Source organism: Styela clava, chromosome 13 (genome assembly GCF_964204865.1).
Source record: "Styela clava chromosome 13, kaStyClav1.hap1.2, whole genome shotgun sequence".
Lineage (NCBI taxonomy): Eukaryota > Metazoa > Chordata > Ascidiacea > Stolidobranchia > Styelidae > Styela > Styela clava.
Genome location: NC_135262.1, coordinates 12233122 through 12252573, shown reverse-complemented (window position 1 = coordinate 12252573; position 19452 = coordinate 12233122). Strand labels below are relative to the sequence as shown.

General features: G+C 34.7%; 1 protein-coding gene across 1 annotated transcript; it reads left to right on the top strand.

Moving 5' to 3' along the window:
* Positions 1-2803: 2803 nt before the first annotated feature.
* LOC120332768 (uncharacterized) lies at positions 2804-15726 on the top strand. Its single transcript, XM_039400082.2, has 19 exons — positions 2804-2889; positions 3400-3505; positions 4325-4461; positions 5779-5899; positions 6095-6246; positions 6324-6476; positions 8924-9118; positions 10093-10179; positions 11331-11472; positions 11959-12075; positions 12404-12569; positions 12671-12797; positions 12968-13104; positions 13197-13378; positions 13551-13676; positions 13789-13902; positions 14184-14411; positions 14659-14804; positions 15305-15726. The coding sequence occupies exons 1-19, from the start codon at positions 2841-2843 to the stop codon at positions 15490-15492; spliced, it is 2673 nt and encodes an 890-aa protein (XP_039256016.2). The 5' UTR covers positions 2804-2840; the 3' UTR covers positions 15493-15726.
* The last annotated feature ends 3726 nt before the right edge of the window (positions 15727-19452 follow it).

Sequence of the window (19452 nt, the reverse complement as noted above, 5' to 3'; positions counted from 1 at the left end):
TATCTGTCTTGTGTTATTTTGTCAAAATTAAGATTTTACTTAACTTATTCAATGAATACACGATTTTAGTAGAGAGGAAATTACCGTACTCTCATTTGCTCTAGTAAAAGATACACGAATATTTATGTCCGCGGAGGGCAGATGTGTGTCTATCCACTTCCCCGACCAGGCCCTGCAAGAATTTTCCATTTCGTTTAATACCAATGTCTGCAAACAACCAGCCAAAATGTCGGGATTCTAACTTACGTCCCCTTGCATAGTAGAATCGGCAGTGTGTCGTCAACGCATGGGACGGTGAGTTGCATTTTCAAGTTTTTTTGCGAGTCACCATTTGGTCAATTTTCATGCGATATTGATAGCAATCAGTCGGCTCGGCAGACTCGGCGTTAGGAATGCGCTCGCCACCTGACCTCTTGATTCCCCTGTGTGGGTTCGAGCCCACAGGGGACAATTGTGTTCGAGAGAATTGCTGAACTCCTCGCCGCCGTAGAGTGGTTCGCGTAACCGCGTCCTCGATTATACGGCTACACATATCCAATTGTTATAATCTACTGACTACATGAGGAACTACTAAAATCATAAGTATCCGCAATACACTTCTAGTGCGTATCGAAAAAAGCGTACGTAATGAATAACCTGAAGTATTTATTATACGTTATTGTTACGTAATAAATACACGAGTTAGTTTCGAGGCGTGTCGTATTACTCGTTAACTCAATAAGTACAAGGAAACGATGTTGTGCGCCAGAAAAGTGTTACCTTAACCTCGAATACAATATCTGATACACTTTGTACCAATATATACTATAAACTACAGTATTTAAGTTAAGACTGTCAGTTCGGAACGTGATTAGTACTCGTCACGTTCTAAGCAAGTCAGTCATAAACGCTATGAAAATATTTGAAGGTTTTACGTATTCATTACACTTATGAACTGAACACTGAAGCGAACCCTCGTAATATCGGAAATTTTGAGCTCAACGGTATATATATGATTAAATTAATAAAATCCGACCTCTGTCAATTTGGCTGTCTGGAGTATTACAAATATATATATATATATATATAAAATATTCAAGTCAACATCAAATCAAATGGAAATAAAGCAAGCACAGGAGTTCGATAAACGTTTAAATGAATAAAGTACGAAAAAGATTATAAAAGCAAATGAAAAAAGGAGTTCTATATTTACATGTAATTAGCTCATTATTTTTTGTTTATTTTTAAAGTGTTATTTTACGTTAACGAAACTTTTAATTGTTTTTCTTCGTGAGCCATTGGGAAACTTTTGTATTCATTTTAGGCATGAAAAATATCCTATCGATCAGATTGAGGAATAAGCCTTGGGATTTGGATACTATATTTTGTAGCTAAAACCCTGGTTTCAAATTTAGCACATTTATTGTTTTATGTATCTAACATTTTTTTGTTTTGGATTTCATTAGTGAAGAGATATTCAGACTTGATGGCGTTGTCGAAATTTGAAAAGTGTAATAGAACTGGGATGTATACTCAGGTCTTTTAACGTCGTAAACAAATGCAAAAACGAACGTCGTACTCGTATAAGATGAGCAACTTCTTTAGCCAATTCACAGAGAGAACATACACCTGGTAATCAGTCTCCAAACATCGAATTCGTTATCTACGGTGCCTTCCTAGTAAGAACTACGTGAATCATTCACAAACTCAAAATGCTCACTTATTAGAAAAATAAATTTTCTAATATTCAGAAAATAGAGTTATCGTTCTGGGAAACAAGAAGACAGTACAATTGATATGTTGTTAAGTTTACTTTCTAATTACAGTGATAAATGGCTATCTTAATTGCAACATTTTTCGTCATGAAAAGCAATACGCGAGAGGTGATTAAATTTTGTAATATTTCAGTCTGAGCCGCTTTGTATTTTAGGAGAAACCTGTCTGGTTTAGAGGCGCGGAGAGCATTTTCTTTCGTTTTTATATCGAGATTAAGATAAACAGTAAGAGATGTGAATGATGAGATAGGCTATCCACATTTTGGTAAAAAAGAATTTGTCGTTTTGATAATTCCACGATTGTTTTTTTACAATTTATATATATATTATTGAAATGACACCATTGTTTCGTCAACAAAAAATAGGCTTAGTTCGACAGAAATGATATTCGAATTTGGGCGCCGATCTCAGATCATTTATATGGATGATAATTCGCTCAACAATTTTTTTTGGGCCCTAACTTAGCCTTAGAATAAATACAACGATCGCGGCGTGTGTTTTGTTTCAAAATTCTTCAAGCATATAATAAATTTGTCTGCATGTCATATTAGCCAAATTGGACGAATTACTATATTCCAATGATAAACGTGGCTCACAATCAATGAATACACGGAGTCATATTAATATTTAGGCGAATTTTATAGAAAGTAATTCTTAAATTGATACCAAAAGTACAGTTTAATAGGAAGTCGAGGTTTAATGCGACATAGCGTATGTAAAGCGTTCATAGACGACCAATAATGTCGCAATCATACTTGATCTGATGTTCATAAAGTCCTGTATTAAATGAAATGGTGTGCTTTGATTAAACGAATTAGAAATAAAAAACATAAATAAATACTGATTAAAATAAAACAAACTTTGTTGAGATATATTGAGAATTGACTTCATAACAAAATTGAAATTATAGCAGGACTTTATGTTATCGTATGTTAAGGCAATATATGTTGAAAGTGGCATAGCAATAAATCCTAAAATAAATTAAATATATAGACTGAACTCTTCATTTCAGAAAATAACTATAATTAGTAAGTGTACAAAGAACATTTAGGCTCGTACATAAAGTCTGCTACTAATGGAAAAATAATGTTTCGTATCATTGTGTTAACTTACTTCAGCGTAACGGCAACATGTGGTAAGTATTTTCGTAGGCGACACACTACTCAATTTGGAGAATTATTCGATTGAATGCTTCCATGTTATTGCCCATTACAAATTTGCTGATTCTGCTTATGTTATGGTCTAATAAACTTATTTATTTTTCCAATTCGTTACAACTTATTTTAACCTAATCTAAACAGAAAAAAAAGATCAGTAAGATAATGACGGCACAATAGCAAGTCAGTGCCTACGAATCGTACAAAATTTTACACCTAATAACTTTTAAATGCATAGTTAATAGTATCTGGAATATATCATAATGGTAGATTGTGCATAATTTTAAATAATGAATGCGAGTCGTGTAATAAATGTTCGTTTCTAAATATGTAATATATTAATGAGCGGATATAAATTCCCATTTTGTACATACGACAATTTGTATTCATTATAGAAATGTCAAGTCAATCTGGATTGAATGCAAAATCCATAAAAAATTCCAAGTACTCGGTGACTTTAAACTTGATTTATTATATTATTTCTTCAGTTTTTGCCAACACAGTGCCATGCGACAGTGATGGCTGGCTGCACACTTGTGATGATGGTTCGTGTATATTTGATAAAGCAGTCTGCGATGGAAACTTAGACTGTCCGTAAGTTTGGCTTCTGAAAACGTTTCAGAGTTCTATATATATTTATATATATATATATATATATTAAGTGTACATAAATCATTACTCCATACCATTGACACGCTCATTGAACCATGTTTTTGGAATGCATCATGTGTGATGTGGGAGGCAATGTCTAGCGAACGGGATTTAAAATTTCGAAAACAGGTTCCCTTTTGTATCGAACTGGCCTCAGTCCTGAAAATCATGAAGAACTAAAATTAAAAAATAAAATAAAAAAAAAAACGGGTTCGATGATTATCATAATATTTCAAGAACAACAATGCTCCATATCGTAGATGTTAATCATTACTGCATCAGCGCGTCATTTTAAAATAAATATATCAACTATTCATGAATATCATAATTATGTTGAAGCCTTAGCATTTACGATTCCTTAATCGTTTTAATTAATTACTAATGATAAACACTCATTAGTACAAGAGGGTAATTCTCAATTATATATACATAAAATTAAAATGCTATATGGCACCAAAACTCTAGCCGAATATAAAAATGAATGTACCGAATTTACTATAAAGGTGTGTACGTGAATTTTATTAAAAACAGCAAAATATGGGGTAAATATCCTACCCCGTAGGATCCAGAGAAACTTAATAAAGGGGGAAATAAATATAACGTCCTCTTGCGACTTCTTCTCTTTTTAGACTTTGAAAATTTGAAATCGAATATTCTGTTAGTTGCGAGAAATGCGCTTTATCCGCAACAAAAACAACCACTGAGCAAAACGACTCATTGTTCACTCCGTGTTCAATGAAGGAATATCTTTATTTTTCTCAGAGATGGCAGCGATGAAAAACCGTTTCCAAGTTTTGGACAAAACGTGACTGGATTTAAATGCACAGTAAAAACAACATTGAACAAATGTATTCTCCCTGATAAATACGTATGTGATCAATACAACCACTGCTTAGAAGGTAAATTTGAATACAAACGTTGAGGAGCGGCTAAAAATGAATTCAGTCATGTGGCATGGGACAGTACAAAGAATGAGATATAGGTCTATATTCATATTGTCTGTGTACATATTACCCATGCCACGTTCACGAGTCTACTCGAAAGTGATGAACTCGCGCGAAAAGCACTTATTTGAACTTAAAAGTGAAAAAGTCCCCTAAAAGTAAATTTTTCCACAACATGTAGATGAAAAGTTGCACAAAATCTTATATAATTCATCTTCTATGTTTCTTCGTCCGTTATACTGTAATAACCTCCATGCATTATGTTAAATTATGTTGCCATTTGAAGCAAAAATATCTACGTGATGTGCGTGATTTTTGTCAGCACAAGTAATAGGTAAGTCGGGCCGAAAAGATGAAAGTTTACCACAGTTTATCAACGGACCTAAAAACCGAATGCGCGAAAATTAATTCATTTTATTCTATACTTTCGAAACTGCACTAATCAAGTCTGTCTGAAACAAAGTGCTTTGATCTAGCAATCGATAAATCAAGAACAAACAAAAAAAAAGTACTCGTTATTACCAACGTATTCAAATTTTAGTACTGGTATATTCGATCGTCTGGAAAACAGACAAAAGTTGTCAGTATTCATAATGTCGTCAAGTATATAAAAGACAAACAAATAACAATATTGATGTAATGCATGATAATTTATTGCAAACTTTAGGCCTTACTTTGTTTGTAACATCCATCATGCTAAGCCATATTTAACAGTTTTATACTAAAGAAGTTTGAATACAAGAAATTCATTTTCTGCATTTTATGTTGGCAACCTCCTGAAAACATATAAGGCACTGGCCAAACAAAGAAAAGTTACAAATCTATGAGCTTAGTTAGTTATGGAATCCTTATTCGCTGCCAAGTGAAGAGAGGAATCCATAAACCTTGAACTACACGCTCGCCCGAGAGTGTTCCAAAACGTTGTCATGGAAACCGAGAAAAGTTTTCATGAAAGACACAGACACATAATACATTCATCAGTTTCTGTCGCCCAGTTCATAAACGTCGTCTAACTGTCGAAACTTGAAAACCTCGCGCTTCAATGAAACACAACGTGACCTGTCTGACCTTTTGCACCACTTTCGACCATCAATAGGAAGAAATTCTTCTGCATTCGGATCTTGATCAGTGCAGTAGATAAACGAAACGAAACCGTTATGTAGACATTTCAAATAACATTATGGCTTTTTTGTATATCAAAGCACCACCAATACAGTTTTTATGTATGTGTGAATGCTTCTCTTAGTTTATTGATATATCGTAACTTTTCAGATGAATGTGACTGTATGCACAGCTACCCATTCCGATGTTCCCCGGACGAATGTGTCAATCAAGCATATTTTTGCGATGGGATGGCGGATTGTTCCAATGGGAGAGACGAATTGCCATACAGGTATTAACAAGACAGAATACTGTAGGGCTCATTATATTTCACTACTACTATTGGTATTCTATTATAGATCATAAACAGGTATACTATTTTAGTTTCATTCACATATTTTCTATTTGCGGTCGACTATACTAAAGTTCCTCAAATTAGGTTAGACTGTTAGCTTTATAACGTTCCTAATATATTTTCATTTAACAGCAACAAAACGGAAGGACTTCGATGTGTAACAGAATACAACAACAGTGCTTGTTCTTTGCCTTATCAATATCGATGTGATGGATCAAAAAACTGCTTGAACGGAGGAGACGAATGCTTTTGTAACGGCGATGGCGGAAAATACGACGACATTTGTAAGTCCTGTTGTAATCGAGGCCTCCGCGGTTACATTACAGTACGTGACATCAATTTTCTCCTGTTTCTGTTTTAGCCTATTTCGACCAAACCTGTTTTCGCTGCTTAGATGGTAATGGAGAAATGATGCAATCCTATCTGTGCAATGGTTTCATAGATTGTGTGGATTTATCTGATGAGTGTTTATGTGAAAATCCAATATCAATTTGTAAGCAATTAGCCTACCAAGGTAAGGAAATAAGAACGATCTCGTATTGTACGCCGACACATATTACCCAGAAACATATTAACATTGAAGCAATAAAAAGTAACAAAGTGAATTTTGAAGTCCAGAGTAACCCACCAAAACAGAACAGAACCTGGAACATACTCGAGTTAGAACATAACTTTTGTGCAAAGCTGCTTAGACCAGTGGTTCCCAAACTTTTTTGACCATCGCCCCCCTAAAGTAGTTTATACAACTTCATCGCCCCCCTGCACTACAAAAAAATATAAAGTCAGAAACGAATTTATTACAGACCAAATAAGGAGACAAATCATAGTTTATAGTGTTTTTTAATGAGATAGATGAGCTTGGTGTTCTTCAGCGAGTTTTTTTTTATATCTAAAATTACCCCATTTACTGATGGAAAGGTGATTTCATTGTTCTAATAGCAATAGTAGCACGGCTGAAAACCCCTTTTTCACCATATAATAGGTCGGAAATGAAAGAATCCAGGGTCCTACCTCCTCAAAAACCGCCGTGTACTCTTGCCTTATAGCATTTCACTTCCTAAATTCACCACATTTCACATTAAAATAATAAGAACAAAGTTAATTTTCCAAACTTATAATAATGATTTTCGTACATTTCATTCATTCGTACAGCCTGATGACCTGCACCAAAATATTTCGGAAAAATCCCCGATTCTTCATCCTATCACGGCCTCCAGTCCATAATTAACCAGCCATTTTTTTGGATTCATGAACTCGGATGTGGAAGAAGCCGTGACTGACTATCGGCTACGGCCCAGGGGTCGGCAAATTTTATGTCGATCGCAGGACAAAATTCAGGGTTGCTAGTCTTTTGCGGGTCGCATGTATTTTTTGAGAGGTAAAAACGGAACACACGCGAAAACTGCGACAATCGTGAACTCAACTCAGTCGTCTTATTAAAAAAATTTTACAATGACATTTAATGTGACACTGTCTTGTTGCTGAATCACGCTGGATAGCTTTACGACGCCAAGATTGAAACATTTTCTAAATGGGCATCACCAAACCCACTTCTTTGCTTGTTCTTTGTAATGTTCATTTTCGAAAATAATGGTTTGCACAAATATGTACTTCCAAACATCGAAGTGAATATTTTCGCACGATTTGTGAAATTTTGATAAATATATATTTTCTTTGAGAAGATACATTCTTACAAAAATCAAGCATGATGAATCTCCCGAATATGAATATGAATTTTATTTCCTTATTGCTTTGCAATATATTCGAATATTTACTGCGCTATTGAACCCCTGCACTCAGCATCAACTTTTCTGCGTGTTTCCATTTGTCTAATTATAATTAAATTGTAGGCTCGTTAAACGAGTGGCTGTTCACTAAATTGTTAGGATATAGTATAATTCACTCTAAACGTGTCTCACGATAAATTCTGTTACGTAAAAAAATGTAATTTACTCCTCGAGCGTAGATTATAAATAAAAAATTTTCATCGTCAAAACCGCCGTTTTGATATTTCCCCGGACATAGACTTCCTTGTTTACCTCGTGACATTGGCCAATCAGCAAGATGCAAAAAACGTAACAATGCCCCCTTTCGCAGGCGCTCAGACACTCTCACTCGGACAGATTTTCAGGGGTGGTCGTGAGCACTACCTCATTTTCACGTTTTTGAATTATATTCGTTAGTATTTAGTTGTTTTTCGGAAATTTAAATATAAATCAAATAAGTCAATGATTACTTTGTCTTTCTATGAGTTTCAGTTTAAATACAGCAATCAAAAATTAGTGTAGAAATAGCTGTGATAGACTAGGCTAAAATTCTTTATCGGTACTTTTAAAAAACAGATTGTTAAATGGTGTGTATTAGAATGGTAGTTTGAATCAAATACCCCATTTTACAGGCCACAGCTCGCGAAACCACTCTTAAAATAAGCTTCGAAAATTTTAAAATGGTAAAGTATGGAAAGAATTTTCCGCGGTCAAAGGTCGGGGAAAGGTCCATTCAGTGAATCGTCCCGGGCCAGATTATTTTACTTCGGCAGTATTTTGCCGACCACTGGGATACGCAAACTACCTTACCTTACTGCAAAGACGAGACCAGTAATCCTTTCGCGTGTGAATATCGCCCACATGATTCAAGTCTGCGAATGCACACAAAGTACAGAATTAAGTGCGCCGAACATAAAACAGCTTTCGCGGAATCGCCCCCCTATCGCCCCCTTAGACTTTTTCGCCCCCCTCTGTATCGTTTTCGGGGGGCGATACCGCCCACTTTGGGAATCACTGGCTTAGACTACTGAAACATTTGGGTACAATCATACACAAAGAGCAAGTTTAAAAGTATTTTTTTCATTTTCATAGAAGTAATTAAGAAATTTATAGGTTTTTTTGTCATGTCCATGAATCCCTTTTCAGAAATTTAAATATTGTATTTTTATGATTCATTGATATATTTGTCTGACAGATGATTGTGAGTTCAGATGTCGAACAACAAACGACAAGATCAAAAGCAAATGCATTTCGAAGTCACAAGTTTGTGACGGATCACGTGACTGTACCATGGGTGAAGATGAAAAATATTGTTCCCACGTAGAAGCAGTCAAAAAAGAAATACAACTCAGTTATAAAGAGGATATGCCTGAATTTTGGTGTTGTAACGGTATGCACAATCGATGTACTTTTGTTGTGTATACGTTTCATGCGTGTATTTGCGCAATTTCTACTCAATAGTAAATTGTAAACGCGTCAATTCGTGATTGAAAATCAATAACAAATCACTAAAAATCTTAACGTGTGAATTGACAAGTATTTTTGGAATGCGAAACTTCATTTACTATTAAGAATTCCCATTAACTGATCAATTTTGGAAAATAATAAAAGATTGTAACAAATCTTCTGTCTCGATATAAAGACTGATGTAACAAAGCAAACCATGTTGAACAATATAAAACTGTAGTAGAGTTCGTCTTTTATATGGGTATTTATAAAATGATTAACGTTCATTGTACAGCTAGGAAGGTTAGTTATTCTTTCATTTATTATTGGACACGTAGTGGACATAACGATCGTTTCAAAATTTTGTTGTTATTGTTATTATTTGTCTCCGTCAACACGTTTTGAAGAAATCGCTTTTCTCTTCGAATACTGGACCAATTGCTTTGAAATTTTCAGTGGTTAAAGATAAAAATTTTCTCCAGAAGACAATTACTTTTTTTTCGCTATGACGTCATCAGCATCATCAAATTATGTGACTCTACGTGTCCATATATTTGAGCATAGCTCTCTTGTTTGGATTGGCATTGCATTTGAAATTCACGTACATAACGCCAGGGCCAGCTTCAGCTTACTGTAGCCAATGCAGTCACATTGGGGCTCGCGATTATGAGCCATTACTTGGGTAAAAGATAACAAGTTGAAGACAAAATCGTTTTCTATTACAAAAGCGAAATCTGTTTCGCAAAGGGCTCCGTATTGGTTAGGCCCGGCGCTTTATAACGAAACGCGAACGTTTCCATCCAGTGGCCCGCGTTTCCGTGCGTCTGGCGTGTCATATACAGCTTGTACACCCTCTTATATATATATGTAAATAAAAAAATTATGCACATTTCTAACCGAGTTTAATTCAAATTACAGCCGGATATCCTGCTGATTGTTTGTACGAGCAAACATTTACAAATGCAACTCATGATGGCTGTGATCAGTTTTATGAATGTCCACCCGGTAAGATTCAATTGTTGCTTAAGGAATTTACCGTGAATAAAAAGACATGGATAATTTACCACCTTTGAGAAATACTATCAGTTAATGCTATTTTTTATTATTTGATCTTTTATTTTATTATTAACTAATCATAAAAAATTAAAAATACACATTTGTTATCATACAAAGATAATAAATTATTGTACATATTTCTTAAAATTTTCCATTTTTGATCATGACTTTTTAATTTTTGGATTCAATGACAATGACAAAAATTCTTATTAATATATAAAACACAGTTAATCGGTACAGTTGCAGCATTATCAAACTCTAATCAGAGGGAATATACACGCATAAGCATATAAATACAATCAATTACTGTACATATATCTTAAAATTTTCCATTTTTGATCATATTTCTTAATTTTACCATTTTTTTTTTAATGAACCGTTCAATTTCCCTCCCTTTATACAGATATGTGATAAAAACATTGAACAGTGGTTCTTTTTTTGTATCTTACAACGATATAGATAAAACCCGAGAACAAAAAGGATACAATTACACAATTCGTTATAAAAATTACCAACATATCCCAACATGCAATCTCTTTTGGAGAAGTTAAAATTTATTCCTATTTTTGAATATATCCACATGTTCAGCGGTTCCCAAAACTGTTGAATAATTGTACAATCATATGAAAAGGGGCTAGCAGTTTCAACATTAGACTTACAGAAATCACATAATTCTGATGAAACAGGTTTAAATTTATACAATCTGTTGTTTAGTACTATCTATTATGGCACCATGAAACATCTTCACATGAAAAGATTGCAATTTAGTTTTAATAGTACAATAAAAATTATCCATATACAATTTTTCTAATTAAAATCACTCTCTAAAAAAATCAGATATGCCCATCCGTTTCTTGATTTATCAGGGGTTATAAATTCCATCAGGTTAAATTTTGTATAGATACGTTTATTTACTTATTTATTTTTGTATATTAAACTGAAACGTATATTTAGTTTGCAGTGTTCCATCTTGTGGCGAACACATTTATTAACGAGCCACATTCGTCTTATCAACGACAGTCCTGTGAATATACAAGAATAGAAATTGCCACATTGCTTATATTGATTAAGTCAAAAGCACTAAGTAACTATATCTTTAGATCCAAAGTACTTTCCATATTTGACCTACGCAATAAAATGCGACAAGATACCGACATGCACCGGATTTTATGATGAATGTCTGGGATGTAATGATTCAACTCCACGACCTTACTGTGCACTGGATGAAGTATATGGATATGTGTAAGCCTATTAACAAACTAGCAGTTTGTACAAATATTTGACAATATTATTTTTGTCTAGCAAAAGAAGATTATGGGACATAAGTGCGCCTATGAATCGTTTTGCAAAATTGTTGTTCTGGTTGGTGTTTTCTTTGTGAAAATCACTTCTGAATGAATCAATTCTAGATATTGATTGGCTGAAGGGTGATAAAAAAGCTTTTAAAACTGTTACTATTATTTTTCTCCCCTCCAAACTTTTGCCGGGTGCTATAGGGCCATTTGCGTATATTGCGCCACCACGTGGCATTCCGTCAGGCTAGTCAGTCTATTTTTTTAAAGACTTCACCGGCACCCAAACGAAGTCAATTAATGCAGTGGGTAAACGGAGAATTGCCAATCTTAGGCCTTATATTAGTAATTTGACTTTCGTGCCCCTCTATGTTTCACGATTGCTCTATTGTGTTTGTTCGCAGTGTGCCTAATTTCAAATATTTTGTTTATATAGATGCCCCAACCACGAATCTCCTATTCATCTCGGCCCAACTGAAGTTTGTAATGGATCACCAGCATGCAATATTACCCATCCGGTGGAATCTGCAGATGAGGTCGATTGTCCTGGCAGGTAAGGTATCTGAAGTATTGCTAATGCGTTGGGTAATGATACAAATGTGTGTGGACGTTGAAAACTAAGTTTACATATTACATATTCGAAATTATTCAACGTTTTATGATACAATGTCCCTTATCCGAAATGTTTATAAGCAGCAATTGATACGTAAATAGCTACTAGTTTTTGTAACGGGAAGAATCTTTTTAATTCGGCATTACGAGCCCTTATTTTTACACCCCGGGCAAGGTTGTGGGCATGGGGTTTATGGTCATTAACCTGCAACGCATTCATAGGTATATCAAACGCTCTAACCACTACACACACTATCTTTCGTTTCAAGATATTACTGCATGGGAAATGTCGGAGGCAAGAAATATGTTAGTATACCACATACATCGGTATGCGACTGTTCTGTAGATTGTTGGGATGCATCCGATGAAGCAAATTGCACTGAGTTTAACAAATTCTGCTGCAGAAGCGGTGGCGAATCAACCTCTCTGAATAAGGTCAGTGATTGGTGGTCAGTAGCTGCACTAGAACAAGGAAGTACTGCATAGTATAACTTTGTATATATGAAATATCGTAATTTACTTCTATCAATATTCAGGTATGTAACGGAGTTGACGATTGCTCTGATGGAAGTGACGAATGCCAATCTTGTATAGACAGTCCGTTTGCAGACGACAAACACCTAATCAGTAACGTGGCGTTGAGGGCATTCGTTTGGATTATAGGTGCATAATTATTGCCTAACTATAAACATAACAATTCTATTCTTCGTAAAAGCACATGTATCTCATAATAAATACATATCATTTGTTTGAAGCTTATAGAAGCGAGTATGTATATATATAGTCGCATAATTTGTCATGACACAACTTTGAGGATAATTTTGATTCGTCAGGATTGACTTCATCAGCTGGAAACATCTACGTACTTATTCAAACTTCCATCTCATTGAGAAAAGGAAAACAAAATGATTACGCAAAGATAACTTCGTTTCATGTTATTGCACTTGGCATTGCTGATTTATGCGTAGGAGTGAGTATTATTTTTCATTGCTTTTTCCATTATTGTGCGAATGGTGCTTATGTGAATTTTTAATAATTTTTCAATTCAATTTTACGTTTCAGTTATATTTAATGGGACTTGGAATCACCGACGCAGTTTATGCTGGGATTTACTGTTATGAGGAAAAATCTTGGAGAAGTGGAATGCATTGTAATATCTTAGGTGTCCTATCGATGTTTGGACTACAGGCTTCTGTGTTTATGCTGACATTGATGACTATAAACAGACTACTTATGGTATTCAGGTAATTTAACACAATTGTATCATATCAGTAACAGAATTATTTTGAGCGTGAACTTATGGATCGTTATACCAAATTGCCGGTGGATTCGCGTCATTGTATCTTCGCATTGCTTTTTTGTTATGTTTTGTAGCAACACCAAGCAAGTTTGAAACTTATTTTCAATATTTTTCAGGCCATTTAACAAGCCGAGCCTGAAGACCTCACTGTTTTTTGTTGTTTTATCAATAATTGTTGCATTCCTGTTGGCGATTATACCTATTGTATCGTTTGCCGAGGATTACTTCATCTCATATGTAAAGTAAGTGTAATAAAACTTTTTTAGTATTTCAATAAAGTATTTCAAAAGTAGCATCAATTGTAATTCTATACAGCAGAAGTGCGTACTAGTGAACTAAATAATTTTTGATCAGGTTTTTCAAGAACCCATTCCTTCAAAAGCAAGTTGACCGAACACAACTCAGTATTTTCGCCAACAAGTTGTCGTCGTATGAAACTTTCGGACAAGATTTTCAGAACGTCATGGGGTACGTGTTTGCACGTTTTGATACTTTACGCATGTATTTCTAGGCAACTACTACTGCCTTTCAGGGCTGAGTAAGCGAGACTTGTTTAATTGTCCGTTGAGAGTGCTATTCAACTTGATACTTTCGAGTCACTGGCGTCAAAGTACGTCGCTCCAAATCGGGACTCCGGAGAGGTTCAAAATATGAATCCGGTTCCAATACATGTATGACTAAAATATGACAATCTTCGACTTCACGACCCTAATTTGGGGACCTCCCTGTTAATGTACTTTTCATTTTAGGCAAGAACAAACAACTTACTCATGGAAAGGCTTATTCGTCTTGATGAAGCATTTGAACAATTCCTTCGAACCACGTTACCAATTTGGATATTATTCGAGTCACGGCGTTTGCTTGCCGAAGTTGTTTCCAACACCGAGCGACCCAACGTGGCAGTATTCGATTCTAATTATAGTGATCAATTTTATATCGTTTCTGACTATCCTCGTTAGTTATATATCTATTTATAAGTAAGTATAATTAAATTAATTTGGGTTTACATTGGTTTATATATTTAGGGTGGCTGAGCTGTACCAGAGTATAGCATTAAATAGTTTAGTTCTGGTAATAGAACAGCAATGTGAAAAGTTAAAATCCTAAACAGGATTTTATAACCCGGGTCCGGGAATCAAATTTGTTATTTACAATTTTTTTTATTTGTTGGAAAAATTGTGGTTTTATTTTCGTATGAAAACTGAATATTGCAAATTATTTTAGACAAACGCTTAGAAGACGAAGAAGTGTTAAAGGTCATTGTCGGTCTGATCAATCTATTGCAATGCAGAGAAAAATAACTCGTATTATTGTAACGGATTTCTTTTGTTGGGTTCCAATATGTTTGATTGCCTTTTTGAAGATGACAGGTAATTGAATATATATATATATGATACAAATAATTTTAATAATATTCCTGTGTACGGCCATTATGTTATTATAATTATGCTTTTTTGCGATACATAGCGAAATCGGTACCAGAATTTAGCAAAATTTGGGTATATATATATATTCAAGTTCTTTGGCCCGGCATTCGGTAATCACCGTTTGCTTCAATTACCGGACTTTACCTAATAAAAGTGCTAGATGAATATTTTGATTTAGGTCCACTAATGCATCCGGGAAATGGCATTTAAAAAAAGGTAATAATGCGCGCGATTAGCTAGGTAAGCGACAGAATATAGAGCACTGCCTAACCGCAGAAATAAAGCGGGGCGCTGCGCCTTCAATGGGTTTTGTGACGTCATATTTTAAATTGGGGCGTTTGAATGAGTAAATTGCCGCTTAGATTCGGCGTAATCGAGTCACTAAGTACGATGCTGATACGAGCGATGACATGTAAATTACTAGGTTAATTTTATATTTTTAGGTGTACCAGTGTCCGACGAAGTCTATGCAGTTGCAGCCATCATGATTCTTCCAATAAACAGCGCCATTAATCCGTTTTTATACTCAAACCTACCTGAAGTTATATGGACTCGAGCCGGGAAAGCTTACAACAAAATGTCAAGCGATACCGGACCAAGAACATACGAACGCGAAAGCGACAGAACTTAAAGAAAGTGACGTCAGGATGTAGAGTTTTCAAGTTCACGCCAGAGAACAAATTGCTCAATCTAGTGCGGAAATTCTCGTATGGTGATATCAAAGTCTAAATTTTTTGTGATTTAAATAGCAAAAAATATCATGAATATACGACACTACAAAAACTATTCTAAAGATGAATACCTCCAAACGTTAACCAAGTGTAGACTATATATACTATCGATGAAATACATGAAATGAGTATAGTTGAAATATATATTTAACAATGACCATTAATAAGTAAAAATCAGGTAAGGCAAACGTCAGGCTCTCCTTTATAAGTGTTGCTGTTTGGTCTAGTGTAGTTGTTCGCGTGGGGGACCAATGAGAGTGCTTCTCATTGTGTTGAAACCAGAACATTGCATAACTTAGCAGCGTTACAGAAAAATTTCTGTATTATTCCAGCTTTAAATATACTGCAGGGGAATATGTAGTATTGCAAAACTACCATTATATTCAATAGCTGGATAGCGTAGATCATTTTAAGTCACAATTGGATACGGTTGTTCGGCGTCAAAAATTGTGGAACAAAGTCGAAGAAGCGTTGCTTTACATTTCAAATTAAAAGGAATGAACGATGAAAATTTAACTAACTAATATGACATATAGTTTGTTGTTTGAGTCGCATTGTTGATAAATGTCATGTAGTTTTATTCAGATGCAGTCAAGTATGATGATATGCGACCAAAGGTAGTCGTTGAATGGAAAACCTCAAAACTGAGCAACAAAATATGTAAACGACGACAATATATTTCATACGTCTTGGATTGAAACAGACAATAAGATATGTTACAGCCTATAAAAGTACAACACACTAGACCAGCGTAAAGAGAAGTTGAAGCATTTAACTTGACCTGTTCTTTGCTATATCGCGCACAAAAATAGTATTTTCCAAACATAGTTATTACTGGATGCTATTATTGGATGTTATTACTGAAATTGAAAGCACTTTCAGTCATCTAGGCTTTTAAAATTTTACTATGAAGATAACTAAATGATGTCGGATTTGTATAGACTTGTGTCTGTTCGATTTCAAGCAACAAAATCAACAATAATGAAACAAATATTTTGCATTCTAACCCATCACACTGATATGCAGTCATCCGTGGCCGTGAATGACGTAACTGAATTTCACTCTCTCTTGCCAAAAATTGTTCAAATCTACCAAGCATGGGTAAACACTAACGTATACTTATAATATATCTATTGAAAGAGAGTGGCCATGATTGCCCCAACCTCGGTGTCCTCTGTAGCAACCACCGAAACGCCAGACCTCACTCAATCTGATTATATGGAAGATAAAACAAAAAAATGTGACATGACTGAAGAGAAATACAAATGACTGAAGTATGGGAAGGCAGAGAGCAAGCCAAATTGTTCGATAAGAAATATAGATACCTAGATTTAAGAAAGCAAATTTATAGATGGTGGAAAAGCTGAATGTGTACGCCGATTTCATAGTGATAAATATTCCGAATCATTAATTTGATATGAGTTGCAGATATAACTTACACTATTTCTGTGAAGTTTTGAAGAATTTTCATGATTACATGAGTAACAGTATATTAAAATTCTAGAAAAGTTTCAAAGCCTCAAAAATATATATCAGGAGAAGCGTAATTGGTGACATTTACACGAATATTTCTTAAGTTTAAAAGTAGGAGATAAATTGCTACTGGGTTCAACAAAAGTATGAGAGTTATTTAAGACAAATGCACTTGATCATAACGGGTAAAAATTGCTATGAAATTTAGATAGTAGCTAGTCAACCCAAAGATTTATGTTAGTATTAGCTGTCTTTATCCAAGACTGTAGTGTTTTCTCTGATATTTCCTACTTTAATAGTTTATGAATTTCAAATTAAACAGAACGACAAAAAAGCGGAAATCTCGGATGAGTTTTCATCCTCATTAAATTAATAAAAAAAAAGTCATTGTGTAAAAAAATACGTATACATCATTATCACGATGATAAACGTACATACAACCACATTCAATTTTGTCGGTGATTTAATCTACCATTCCAACCAATTATTAAAAAATGGTCTTTGAAGAAGAATATGCGTTTAAAATTACACAAAAGAGCAAATTTGAAAGATGCGAAATCTGTTTTTGTTTTCAAACGATATTCGGCGGGAAACTATATATATGTGTCGGTTTACCAACTTCCCACGAAAAGTTTGAAAAATAACACACAATATTGAGTTACAGTGGGCTATGTTGAGTGATAAAACACTTGGCCGGGATTGGAAAATATATAAAACACAAATTCCAGTACAATTACTCCGTGAATCATTCTCGATTCGGTATGATTTTGTTTCAAAAAAATTGATTGGTCGACGACTCTTTGTAACTATATGACGAGCCTTTGATAAGACGTAACAAAAAGCATCTTTTCATCGCCGTTTTTGTCTTGATAACGACTTCTTTCATAGGTGTAATGTTACTGCATATGAACAAAGGAGATACAAACGGGACTGTATTGTTTTTTATTGATGTCTCCACATTCGCAACGCGATAATTTTAGGGTGTAGATTCAAACGAATGTAATCGTTGAGAATGGTCGTTGGAAAGCAGGTATCTTCGCTTCACAATGCAATCTTTGTCGGGAAAATGGGATATTTGCAGATCCGCATAAGGTTTAGAAATATGAACATATATCATGGATTCTTCAGAAGAATTTGGATTCGGCGAATTGGCCGGAGTATGATTTTTGCGAGGCCTGCTCTTGTTAATATACTCAAAATCGCAAAACCCTACTTTGCGTCAAAATGGGCAAGTTATGAAGAAGTTGATATATTCAAAACAGACGAAATTAGCTATAATTAGGGAATCATAGAAGCACTCTATGATCAACAAATTCCTCTAAACGACAGTACTCTAGAGAATTTACGTGTCCAATTTCCGTACATTTATCTAGAAGAATCAGTCGGAACATATGATCTCTGCCTGACAAGGAATTTTCCTATTGGGGTAGCAATAAAAAAAAATTACCATTCTCTTACTTGTTGACATAGCTGCATGCAAGGTATTTCTGTTGGGTGATTTCTAAACTAGACGATGTTGTCGCCGTAGCAAATCGTACATGCAGCCAAAAGAGGTCAAGGGTATAAGGTGGTAGAGGTCCATTGCATTTATTTCGTATCTTAAATTCTAATAATCTCTTCTATGAATGTTTACTGGTTTGTGGTGTCCGGCAGGTAAAAGTGCCATGCTTTATGATGTCGAAATAGCATTGCACTTTTCCCGGCCTGTTACCCAGATACCTAGCATCAATGTAAGCAATAGAAATTGCTTCAAGGAATTTTCCCAACTTTATAGCAATTCTTCCAAATGTCGAAAATTGCTTGATTTGGAGAATTTATTAAATGTAAATAAATGTAGGAGACTTCTCTCATTAATGATGTATATATATATTGGCAAGTTACACCTTAATAGTGAAATTTTTATTCACAAAAAAATCCTGCGATCCTGAAATTTGAAATAAACGTAATTTCTGAGAAAGATAAGATTCGATAGAATAAATGATTAAGGGCATTTTGCGTAGATCAGATCGAATGCAAAATTTCAATTTTTGTATAATATTGCACTCGTCCCGGTCTATGTACAACAGCTCAAACTCTTCAAAGAATGTTTCTTTCTTTCATTTATAGTTAGTGATGAAATCGACGAATAGATTTAGTCCGTAAATACGATATTTTTTATTTCAGGGCCGCGCAAATACGACATCAACAACAACAACAGGATTTTAATTGCAAATTTAGAATAAAAATAATAGGCCTTTGCAGTTACGTTATGGCTTAGCGGGTAAAAATCGTTAGGCTTAACCAGTGGCGCAGCTAGTGGGGGATGTCGGGGTCGAACTTTTATGTTGTCGACGCAACCGCGGGTCAAACGCAAGAAATTTAAATTAATAAAGCAAGACATTTCAAAT